The 13,429-nt window shown below is 35.2% G+C and overlaps 2 protein-coding genes across 2 annotated transcripts; both read left to right on the forward strand.

The window, feature by feature from the left end:
- The first annotated feature begins 946 nt into the window (after positions 1-946).
- Positions 947-12,727, forward strand: LOC148599845 (uncharacterized). Its single transcript, XM_088558772.1, has 2 exons — positions 947-1,017; positions 7,133-12,727. Exons 1-2 carry the CDS (start codon positions 1,011-1,013, stop codon positions 10,027-10,029), a joined length of 2,904 nt encoding a protein of 967 aa, XP_088414898.1. The 5' UTR covers positions 947-1,010; the 3' UTR covers positions 10,030-12,727.
- Positions 10,078-12,727, forward strand: LOC148599846 (uncharacterized). Its single transcript, XM_088558802.1, has one exon. The coding sequence runs from the start codon at positions 10,078-10,080 to the stop codon at positions 11,188-11,190; it is 1,113 nt and encodes a 370-aa protein (XP_088414928.1). The 3' UTR covers positions 11,191-12,727.
- Positions 12,728-13,429: the final 702 nt, after the last annotated feature.

Consider the following 13,429-nt stretch of genomic DNA (forward strand, 5'->3'; position numbering starts at 1 on the left):
GGTCAAAAACTCACTGCTTCAATTCTGATCAAATTATTATCATATGTCAAATATCTGATCATAATCAAAATTCAAAGCTGTATCAAGTTCGAATGCATGGAGTTTCCATACTTTCTCCCACTGTTCAGTGCTCAACCTTTGCGGTCGTATTAAGCTGTGCAGTATTAGTGCAGTATTTTATTTGTTATTTTGTGCGTGGTTTTCCTACTTCTGTGTTTGTAAATTTTTGCATATATGTATTTATGTTATATTTCAAAGACAATTTTATAGCTTGCTTTGCAGCAGGAACAAATGATTTTCTTACCGTGTTGCTTATTAAAAATAACTTTGTAACAAATTAATTCTAAGTTCTTGTAAGAATCAGGCAAATGGGAAAAATCAGAAACACGCATGCATGTAAAAAAAAAAAACACACACACACACACACAAACACCCATCTGCATTTCAATGAAATTGTAACTCAATTATCCAAAATGATATCGAAAATCATCATTGATGATGCAAATAGTCAACTAAACTTTCAAAATGGGGGGGGGGGGCGGGACACCCACAGTCGTATACACTTCTAATATCATATAGAAAAAAGGTTATATTGAATCAGAGACCTATGACCTATGATTACTATGAGTGAATTTATTATTTTTCTTGCAGGGTTCAAGAAGAAAATAAACTCAAGTTTTACTTTATACATGTAATCTAACAAAAATAAAAATGGCACAAACGGTATTTTTGTCTACAATACAAATCCTTGTGGCACCATACAGTAAAAAAAATAATAAGTTGGATCCATGAAAGATATTATCGACATCTGAATCAAAAAAGATTTTTTATAGTAGTCCTTGATTGAATGATTTAAAAAGATGGTTCACAGGTGGCGATTCCAATTATAGGACGAATTGAAGTATTTTTTATTCCATATGTATGTTTCACTCCCCTGTCGAATTATGCCCCCAAACTTTTGTGATGGAAAGCAGGATTTGCAGCCAACGTAAACAGGCATTGCTTAGTGAATGAAGGGTATCATACATGAAAAAGCACGTTTAAGATCCATTTACAGACACCATTAACGAGATTTAAATATAAACTTCGTTTAGAGTATTTAGGTACAAAATATGTTGCTTAGTTTATCCTGTTACATTCTGTCAATACACATTACATCAATACAGGCAGCCACGACCACAATTCATCATTTTGTTCACTTTCTTTGTCTTGACAGTATGCTAGCTAAAAAGCAACTTGCTTTTACAGTTTCTTTACACTATGATTTGAGGCTTTGCTATGAGGGACGGAACTACATGTACTGTCCCTGAAAAGATCCATGCCACTTTTTACCGGATCAATGACCAATGCTTGAATGATCGCTGATGGATTGAAAACCCTTTTACCCATGACAGACATGATCCCAGTTTTGCTATGTAAAATGAAAGATCACCGATTCTTGTAAATTTCAGAATTTTTATCGAAAAAGTTCTAAAAAAAGTGCCATGTAAATTTATTTTGAGCTTTAAATGATAAACTAAATTTTGCATTTCATAAAAAAATTGTAAATTCAACTTGTAATAGACAAGTAAATTAATTTGTGTCTGAATTTATATAAGTTAGTAAATATGTGTAAAAATAGAAAACCAAACCAACGAACCAATCTGTAAAATTGGCCACATGATGTAATGGATTGGTTTGAGGAATTGATGGTTGATTGGTGATCAATTAACTATGGCAATTATAGTTGCACGGATAGGTTCAGGTACTGTAACAGTTTGTTGATACATGTAGTACAACATTGTTGTTATAAGGCTGATGTCTCGACCAACAGGGAAATACAAGACTTCCTATAACAGGCTGTATGTCTGCCTTCAAATTCAAGAAATCACTTCCTAACTACATAGGTCATTCCCGTTATACATCATTTCCAACAGAACAATTTGGAGCCATTTATGTTTCAGACCATCTACATATATGATATGTCGCTGATGATCTGTCCCTATAATAAAAAAAATTGGCAATAGTTTTACTCCATGTACAAATTTTAAATAAATTTGTCCCATTTTTATATAATGAATGATCATGTTATAGCAGTGTATGATAAACACTCATTATATTTAATCTATTTGAGGGGATCTGTGTGAAAAGCTATATAGGTAGATGAATACAATGCTAAGGAGGAAAATTTGGAATTTTAATTTGAGAAGGGAAACAACTAAATTGTATTTGTAAGTATAAAGATGAGTGTAACTGGAATATATTTTTTTATTTCAATTATTGGCTCTGTTGTTGTGGTCACTCTTCCTTTAAAAAAGCTCATACATGCTGATCAGTTGTCTTAAGTTTTAATACATGCATGTAGTTTAATTAGGCAAAGCTAAAATGTGTTTTGGACATGAAACACTAGGGCAATTCAATTCATTGAAAATGTTCTACGGTTAACATTTTTACAGGCCCAGGAAATATAAAAAAAAAAACATTTTAATTCTTGAATTATATTATGCTCAATTTTCATTTAGTGTCATTAGTCAATTAAACTGTTAGGAAAGAAGACTGATAGACATAAAGAGTTGTTCATACTTACTTCATACATATAAATTGCCTGAAACTTTGTGGTGGATATAAATCTCAAGCTAAGGCAAACACAAAACGAATTTGTGTGTTTACAGACAGTCTCCTGACCCTTAAATTTTAACAGAAAATTTATAATTTCTGAAAATTTCCTCTCCTTCTGGATTCAAACCCTTTAATACTCGACTTCAAATAAAATGGTGACTTCAACTAGTGGGTTCAGTGAAAAGGATGAATGTTTTGTTTCTCACCTTGAAAACCCTGTAATAACCCCGTTTGTACCAACCCCCTCTTTTAGCATGTTACAGTAAATGTTACAGAATTTACATATTGAAAAACATGAAAAATTAGACATTCAATTCTTATATATTAACATCTATATTAAGTCCATTTAATTGTGAGCGTGGCTTATATGAATAGCTTTAAGATATATTTCTTCTTCTTTTCATGAAACATCATGTGTAAAGCTGATTATCCAATGAGATTAGCAAGTTTTGATAATATGCACATAGGATATAATTAAAATTATGTACATGTGGTGTAAAGAAAACAGTAATTGACATTTGCTGGCATGAAAATATCAGTGCTTAACTTCACTTTTCAATAGGATAATATATAACTGCAAGAAATTATATGGCTTCCATAACCCCTTAAAAAAAACCTAAAATGAAGTTTCTAAGATTAAATTGATACAAAAAAAAATGCTTCCAAGAATATTTGCTTTCTAAGTTACTTGTGTCTGTAGTTGTCCACAAACATAAACTTTTCTTCTGAAGATGCTTGTTTACACAATTACCTTTTTTTGAACTTTGTTTACCTTGCCCAGGCTACAATTATCACAAAATCGGTTGCTGAACCTTAATCCAGAGCATAAAGGTTGACAAATTTCCTTTTTTATGTCAGTGGAAGGAACAGTTTTGTTTTGGGTAGATCCAGGGTTTGAAGTTAAGTGGATTGTAAGGACATCCAGCAGAATGATAAGAGCTACTCTATGTCATAAATCTGAGTTACATTTGAATAGAATTGGAAAACAATGGATGTAACTCTTGATTATCATACTGAATGAACATGATGAATGAATCAGTGTTGAAACATGTTTACCAATTTAATATGTTACTAAAATCAATTTGTTTATTGCTTTTTCCAGTTTTCCGGAAGTTTCAGCTCATGTTGATTTTAGGGAGGGCATGAGCCTTCTGTCCTGTAAATTTTAGGGAGGACTGTGCCCTCTGCTTCTTCTATTTAACAGAGTACGTGTGCCTAAATCTGCCGCTGTTTGTGGTCAGACAATAGAATGGTATGAAGCTTTTCTCATTGTTGCTGTCAAACACTTTGTTATCCTGAAAATAAGTAACACATTGATCCAAATTAAATTGGATTTTCCTAAAGTGTTAGAAAAGCTGTTACCATACAGTTTTGTATTTACATGTACATGTATTCAGGTTACTGTTAAAATAATCATTCCAATTTTTGAAAATAAAACTGTTTATAGACTGTCAGCCTAAAATTTGAAATTCAATTGATGTGAAAAAATGTTCTGCTTTAAGGGTGCTAATCAAAGACCTTTGCCTTCACTCTGTAACAGAAAAAAATGTAAGAGATGTAAATCTGATAGGGAAATGCAGACAGGGATTTTCACAAGAAATCCAATTAAAAAAAATTCAAAATTGGACCAAAACTTTTTTAAAAAATAGATTTTTGGGGTGTGGCATCGAATCATAAAAAAACCTCGGATCAACAATAAACTTTTTAGATCAATTTTAATGATAATGTCCATTTTTCCCATTTAGCGCCTTATTTTCATGAAACCTAAAAAAACTAAAGACTTTATTCCAAGTGTCTAGGAACAATTTGTTTAAATTTCAAAAAGATCGGAAAAGTTTAAGTAAAGTTATCGTAAATAAACTCAAGTTATAGGACGCCAACGACGACGGACGATGATAACATGATACGACCAAAACCAATTTTGCGGTCTTATAAAAGGGGGAATGACTGAATTCAAAGCGTTTTGCAAATACCTAGAAACAGTAATCAAGGGAACCAAGGTTCTAGCGGTAATCAAAATGTAATCCAGGGCAAAGACTAGACATGGAAAACAGACATACACAACGCAAAACAATATACAGCTAAAATAATACATACAAAGTAACAAAAGCAAATGAGCAGCTTGGACTCCACTAAAAACTGGGAGCATATGGACCAGATGCACCGGTAGGGTAAGCGTCCTCTGCTTTATTAGAAACACCTGCCGAGTTGCTCATAAAAAGTCAAGTCCGGGGTAGTCGAAAGAGGAGAGGAAAACTATGACATGTTGAACAAATCAGTTTCCATGGCGAAGATGGATACACCGTAACGATCCACGAGTTCATGATGACGACCATAAAACTTCTATAGTAATGACTTTAATCTTGTGGCAACAACCCTGTTCAAGAAGCCTATTTATTAGTATAGCGCGATACAAAAAGTCTGCGTAGTTTCTGCAAGCTCTGCCATAACGTATGAGTTGCGATATGAACACTCCATACGCAGGTGCTGAAGGGATGTTGCCGCAGATGAAAGGAAAGTTGACAATTCTGAATGAAACGTCATCATGTTTGTCGCAAAGTTTGATCTATAGTTTTCCCTTACCATTGATTTCTAAGTGTAGGTCAAGATGTGAAGCTGACTTCACAGTGTTTGTAGTATCCTTTATCTCAAGTTCTTTGGTGGTAGATGCGATGTATCAAATCTCCGAAATTAGGATTGTTTAAAGATAATACGTCATCTATATAGCGGAAAAGACCTCAAAATTTCTTTTAAAAAAATCAGATAAGTGAATTCTATATAAGCTATTATTTGATTTGTATAATTAACGATTTATGAAATGTACCAAAATTAAGACTATTTTATTTTTTAAAAAATCAACAATCATGACAGATGACAAATGATGAAAAACTTTTTAAAATGTGTCAAGGAGACAACAGCTCTGTTAAAACTGTGGGAAAAACAGTAATACATAGGCTTTCAAAGAACGATGACATTCATTAAAATCTCTATTCTGCTAGATCTGGAGTCGGCCTTCGACTGGTAAAATATGAAATTGGACGCAAAAGTAAATGATTGTAAGGTAAAATATATTTTGAGTTTTCCCGCCATTTATATTTCTTCATTTTCTCTCTGCTCCACCCTATTTGTATACTTCCTAAGTATATGAATCGCATCTTAGCGATAAAAGTTCTGTTTGTTTGTTTGTTTGTTGGGGTTTAACGTCCTAGCTGCAATATTTCAGCTATAATCAGACGATGAACATGAAATTTATGATAAAATGAACATGATATATGATGAAATGAAAAAAGGGATGGGACACAAGGACAATGGGGTCGACAAATTTTGATTGCCACTGATAAAAGTTCTGAATATTTGGTGTATTATCACCAGCTAGCCCGCTTCCTTCAGTAGTAGACCATTGACCTGTAATTATAAGTTGGGGAAATGAAGGGCCCTAATTATTTTGTTTTTTTTTGGGTTTTTTTTAAGTAAAAAAAAAACATGCAACGTAATCATTTGTGTTAATATACAATTCACGAATTTGCTTCATTGCTCAATATTGAACCAGGGACTTTTATATTACACTCCCTAATTGAACTTAACATAAATATATGATAACGTTTTAAATATATTTCAGTTTTATAAGGATTCGTCTCGCCCCTTGGACCTACGTGTACTTAAAATTTCAGTTTTGTCATACTTTCACCCGGACATCTCTATTTAAAATAGAACTTCATATGTAACTACGGTCAGGAGGATCTATGACTTTACAATAGCCATTCGCGATCCGCAGTATTTCTCGTCATCACGAGATCATTTTGGCAACTTTTCCCTTTTGGTGGTATCTTTGAACGTACTATGTACATGTATGATGAAATGACCCGTGTGTTTTGTCGTCTTATTTAAGAAATGCAGAATAATTGATTCCAACACACTTCAGACTTGTCCCAAATTGATCACAAGCACGCTAATACACAATTACAATTCATCCAACTTCTACTCGTCTTTATAATGCTTTTATAAATCATTATTTGTACATACGAAACGCGCTAAAGGGTACTTGTCTAGAAGATACCCAAAGCTTCTTTTGTACTCCGTGGTCATCTATTTTGTTCAATATCACAATGGATTTTTTGAAAGTAGACTATAAAAATCCTTGATGTCACTGGTACGTTCGAAACTTTTTTAGCAATTTTTCGTAATACACTGGGCTTACGTTAGCGCTTCACGTAATATAGATATAAAGCTACGCTGAACGTGACATTCTATTAGCAACTCGGCGGGTGTTTCTACCAGTGCACCGGGCCCATGCTCCCAGTTTTTAGTGGAACTCGGTTGCTCAATTACTTCCCTGTTTACTTTTGTTTTCTTGTACGTGTTTTTTTTGTTATATCATGTAATTTGTTGTGTGTGTGTGTGTGTGTGTGTGTGTGTCTTTATCCTTGGAATATATTCTATTGATTTCCGTTCGAATCTTGGTTCCCCTGATTACTCATTTTTATAAAAACATATCTATATATTTTAAGCAATAAAAATGTTACTGTATTTTCAGAATTCTGCTGCTCTAAACGTATGATGAGTTTGAACACAAGTAAGAAGAGAAAAATAGAGAATTGCAGAGATGACTCGTTTATATACAACACAGATAATGTAAAAATCTTGAAAACTGATGCAAATAAATCAGATCGAAACTGCCTAGAAGTAAATGATGGTGAGCATCTTCAATGTTCTCAGGGAATGGAATCGGAACACACTCAGGTGACACAACTTTTCAAAGAAGAGACACAAAGCGATCAATTTAAATCTCAACTTACTAGAATATATAATAATAGCCTAGGTGATCATGGACAAAGGAATCTTGATGATTTTGATAACCAGGCTAGTGAATATGGCCCTAAAGATTATTTCGTAAGCAGTAATGATTGCTCTAAATGTAAAGAGGTTGAAAGCTGTGGAAATTCAGTTAATGACAAGGATGAAATAAAAGATGACAAGGACGACCACGATGGTAAAGATGAGGACGAATGCATGATAGACGGAAATAAAATTTGCGGACAGGAACATGACATTGATGATAATATAGGAGATACTTATGCAGAAGAGGTTATTTATGATGATTGTGGTGATGAGGATGGGAGTTATGGCCCTTTCTATGACTTCTATGGAGAGTATTACGACAATTATGACTATGAAAAGGAGTATGAATATGGTGATGGGGTTGATGACGCAACTTTGGACTCACTGAAGTGTATGATCTTTGACCTCATTTACAATACTAAAAAAGGAAACGGCCTAGGTTCTCAAGATGCAGAGCAATATTTGGTCGCATTATTAGGGTTGTGTACCATTGATCAAAGAAGGGAAGTAATGCAGGTTACAAACAATACTCACACTCCCCTCTCCTTAGCTTGCAGGTTCAAAAACCTTCCATTGGTGAAATTTCTAGTTGAACATTGCGATGCTAATGTCAATGGTGGAGACGACGTTTTTGGAGGACGACCATTATTATGTGCAATCATTAATGGTGCTGAAGATATTGTACATTATTTACTAGAGTGCAATGCTGATATTGGCCTTTCTATAGGACATGGAGATCATCTTAACTTTTTAATGGTGTCGTTAAGAGTTTTCCCTGATGAAGAATTTCAATATGTAGGATACAAACATACCAGGGAAAATAACGTAAGTGATTGGTATATCAATGAGTCTGAAAATGACATCGAATCACTTGTTACAGGTCGTATACAAATCAGACCAGAATTAGTGAAATTATTAATAGACAATGGGGCCCTAGAGAAGTGCTCCGAGGAACAGGTGTTTCATATCTTGACGCATGCATTTAAAGAAGACTCTGACATTGACAAGAAGTCATTACAACACATTTTAGACAATATATCTATGGATATTCCGAATGTTAGAAACTCCGAGGGCATGTCGGTTCTCGGATATGAAATGATTCACAGAAGCCATAAAATGTCAGGCTATCTCAAACCCTACTTAGAAAATGTTTGCAATATAGAAGATGCAAACGTTCACATATTTCAACGTGTTCCCTTCTATGATAACCAGTACTTTGCTCAGACCTTTGATAAGGTCGAAACAAATGTAGACGAAATTCTAGATTCTTTTACAATTGACGAAGAAACAAATGAGTTTGTTCTTGAAGAGATCGATGAGGAAGACCTGCTAGACTATGAATATGTACATCCTGCCCTATATTTTGCCTCTGCAGGTTTAGCAACTTTGTATCACAAATGTCTTATGAGTCCGGACATACCTCTCAAAGTCAAGGTCGAAAGTTTGGATGTACTAGGGTCATTTTGCTACACCTGCAAATTTCCCGTCACTGCAGGGAAGTGTTGGAGCGCATCACTTGAAATTCGACAGGCAGCTAAGAGTGGGGATGACAAAAAGCAGAAGACAGAAACAAAAGATAAAATAGACAAAAGTGTTAGCAAAGAGGAAAAGCGCAACAACTCATGTGAAAGTAATGGAGAAAACACAGGTAATGATGACAGAAAGGACAATACATGTGTCAAAACTGAAGACGAAATGGACTATACAAAAAATGGAGACAAAACCGATATTACTAGTAAAAAAGACATGATTGAAAATACAAGTACATCAAGCGGGGAAAATAAAATATGCAAAAATAAAGCAGAGATGGAGTCAACTACTAAACATGAAACTACAAATGAAGAAGACAAAAGACGAATGGATTTTACAACAAAGGCAAAGGTGTCCGGAGACAAAACGAACGATACAACAACTAACGAAACAAGTTTTAAGGGGAAAACTGCAGATGAGGGAACTGATCTGAACAATGACACAAAAGAAATGAGCACGAAAATATCAAAAGACGAAACAGATAGCAATGCAATGAATGGCCTAGCTGACATCGGCATATCAAATGACACAAAAGGTACCAGCACAAGTGAAGAAAGAATTGGTGTCGTAAATGACGAATCACTAAACGCACAAACACCCGAAATCAAGGAAGAAGTCGGTGAGAAAGTAAACGATGCCGGAGAAACAGATCCAGAAACCCAAACTTTAAAAATATCAGCCAGTGTCAAATTTAGAAATGATACAAATGAAGACATGACAGAGTCTACCAAAAACGAAGATGAAAAGACGGGTGCTGAAGACTTAAGAAAGAAATCAAACGAAGAGAACAAAACGGAATCTAGATACAAAATAATCAATATACCAATGAATATTCCAGAAGACGATTCTAAATGGGACATTCCCTCGCGTGTAGAAGAAAGGGCAAACGAAGAATCTGCTGCCAACCTTAGCTTTGTGGTTGACGCAGTTCTGCCACAATATGGGCAGCTATCAGGATTTGAGAGATTTTCTAAGTACTATGAAATAATTGCTAAAAGGGCCATACAACTTGTTGTGAGGAGTTACAATGAACATGTCCGTGAAAATAAGGTTCCGGATTGATCATGCACGCCTTTCTATCCGTCTTTTACAATACCACAGTTTGTCATAATGGATCAATTGCCCATCCCAATGACCACTTGCTTACCTTTGAACCCAACCAAGAATCCAATAGAAGGAGAAGTTGCCATTGCTCTCAAATGTGCCCAAATTCGTGAGCAATATATTGGATATGGAGATTTCAGAACGCTATATGCATTTAAGAACTACGGAAAAGAATTAGAAAAAGTTGGCAGGCATCTTGAACTTGCTACTTTCATTGTTTATTGTTATCCATATTTTATTCAAGATATACCAAATAGCAAATGGTCCAACGAAAAGAAAAATAGCTTCCAGTGGTTTATTTTGAAACTGATCGAACTGGTAACAAAAGAAAATCTTCGTTCAAAACTGAACTTTGATCTCTTAATGGCAATATGGAAATGTTTCTATTTAGAGTGCTGCGTTACGCCCATGAATCAACGGAAATTTCTAGAGTTCGCGCCGTTACTTGTCATGATTAAAATTCTCCATACTCGGGAAAAGTCTGTGAACGAATGTAAGAGATTTTCTCAGTTCTTGCTGCAAGTGGTCAAGTCTGATATCAGAAATTTGTACGGACAGTCTCTGCTTCATCATGTGGTGACTACATATTCTAGCGAAGGGATGGTGGAATATTTGAGCTTTGGGACAGAATTGAGGGAGTTGACGAACTACTTTTGTGGCTCTGTAGAAATGATTAAACTGCTTATAGCACATGGTGCAAATGTAAATGCATTCGACATGGAGGGCATGACCCCGTTAGGCTTTAGTTACTTTGTTATGCTAATAGACAATGATGATCCCGATGAGGACAGAGATAGCCCACAAGACATAGTAGAAACGCTTTTGGCGGGAGGAGCACATCCGGACTGTGCCGATCATGTATGCATAACACCGATAGAAAGTTCTCAGTATTCCATGGTACCACTGTGCCCTGTCGCCAACCGAACGCTGCAGTGTCTCTCCGCAATTGTTATAGTTGACGCTCAAATTGATTATCAGGAACATTTACCTCAGCATTTAGTCGAGTTTGTGCAACTTCACGGTCCACACGGGGAGTCTACAAATCAAAATTTTCCGGAACAGCTATTCGGAACTACCGATATTTTACCGCCCCCAATTGATGATATCTTCGGTTTTTAACCATGAAAAAAATAAGTATGCTTGTTTCTGTAAAAATGGCTAGTTAGATTACAAGTAAAAGGTATTCAGTATATCCAAAAACAAAGAAATCTTTTGTCGTCCGTCTGTTCACATATCTTGTAAGCGAAACTCCTCCTAAACCTCTTTATGGATTTTAACGAAATTTTGACGAAGTTGATGCACCATATGTAAAAATGAAAAAGTTACCGGAAAATAATAATTGTCCGCTGCCTTCAAATGGAGAAAATCTAAATTAATGGTTTATTTTTAAAATTCGTAAGCTGAGCTCTTCCTAAACTTTTCAATCCATTTGAATGATACACGTATTCTATAGGCATGTACATGTAAAATGTAGATGTGCATGAAATAAAGAGAGAAGATCCAGCTTAAGAATTTTACATTTTGTAACCTGGTAAAGGCTACTCAGAATTATTTCGATGGATGTTAATGAAATGTTATTTATTATTGACTAACATTCGAATATTAGCCTAAATATGATAAAAACTGCCAATTCAATACAAAAGAAAAAAGTGCGCCAATAAGTGATTTAGCCGTCCAATACGTCATAGGGTTTTCTATTTTGGTTGAGTTATTGGTCCGAGGCTAGCCAAGATGGCAAACCTTACGCAATAATGCTATATTATTTGGAAGGTGAGACGTCATATGGTCTATATATGCATTTATATCGTATATGACCTAACTTAAATGGTTACTAGTAGCATGATGTGTCCACTTGAAGATGATTGATTGTTGTTTTACACATAAGCAGGGCGATGAACGTGAAGTGATGAAAATGGGATGGGTCATAAAGATAATAAGGTCGACGAATTTAGATTGCCACTGGAAATATAGGGAGAGTTGGGTTGGGTCGGACAATTTAGCCACCTGTAGCGAAGCCGAGGCACCTACTCCTGTCCGTGATCTCTTTCCCAACACGGTGCACTGGTCCACTATGGTTTGTATGATACCCCTTGAGACACACAACCCAGTTGTTCTTTGGGCAGAGCACCCTGACCCCCAAATCAGGGTTTTGAGATATTTAGTCGTCTTTATGACAGCTTAGCTACAGCGGGCCTGTAGGACATCCGGCTCTGTTTTAGCATTACAAAGACTGAAAGAAGGCCTACTAATTACTGTTCCAAGTACAAATAAAAAAAGATCCTACGATGGACACCCCTCCCCCCACCCCCACCCCCCCCCCAAATATAATAGTGTGTTATAGTACCATATTGTGATAGACCATTTAAAAGGGTGTTGCTGTTTTTTTCTTCGGTGTGTGATATTTTGTCGATTTATACTTTAATGTTATGTTAATAGACCCTTTTGTGGTAAGTTGGTGAGCACTTTAAGTATACACTTCCGCACTTTCGTATCTGTCTTGGCTTATTTTCTGTGGAATTGCGGTTACATCATTATGAAACTTGATATACATGTACAAATTAATTTAAAAATAGAATATTTTAAAAGCGATTGTAGAAGTAAGGAGTTTGAATGCTCAAATAATTGTGTTGATTTGATTAAAAGCATTTGATGATAATACCTGTGTTTATTCATTAGATCCATCATTTGGCAAGTGATTGCTGAGCATTAAGTAGTGATATGTTCGATTTTATTTTAAACTAGAGGCTCTAGAGAGCCTGAATCGCTCTCCTGGCCAAAAATAGTCTTTATAGCTTTCTAAAGCTGGACTCTTGACCTTACCGTACTATTGTCACAAGAATCATTTAATCAATACAGAGCATCTTAATTATCCGCCGGTTTTCATATTATAAAATAAATATCTCATTTTTTCTCTTCAAGGGCAATAACTTCCAACATTAATCAACAGATCTTTATGAATATTTCAGCATAGGTTGGTCTCACCATGCTGATCAATTTTCTGCCCTTGAAAATTAGGCTAAACTCTTTAGTTTTTTAAGTTATTTCAACAAGTCGTCAGTTTTCATTAGTGGTGGCCATGTTTTCGACAGATAAAAAATTGTTAAGTATATCCTAACATTCATGCAATCGTTGGTTACAATCCATCCTACAAGTTGTCTAAGAGGAGATTTTGAAAAAAAAATCCATTTCAGGACCCATAACTCGTTCATTTGTCAACGGATCTTTCAGAACATTTCGGCATTCACGTACATGTAGGTAATCCCATCATGCTGAATAATTTTAATCCCTGCCAGATTTTAGCTAAACCCAAATGTTTTTGAGTTCTTGCATAGTTGCAATTTGACCTCTATGGTCTATT

The sequence above is a fragment of the Perna viridis genome, chromosome 13, assembly GCF_037379345.1.
Source record: "Perna viridis isolate PV_CMFRI_1.1 ecotype Kerala chromosome 13, ASM3737934v1, whole genome shotgun sequence".
In the NCBI taxonomy this organism is placed as follows: Eukaryota; Metazoa; Mollusca; class Bivalvia; order Mytilida; family Mytilidae; genus Perna; species Perna viridis.

What these genes read in the sequence shown, in the direction of transcription:
- LOC148599846 (XM_088558802.1), top strand. Translation starts at nt 10,078, where the DNA reads ATGGATCAATTGCCCATCCCAATGACCACTTGCTTACCTTTGAACCCA.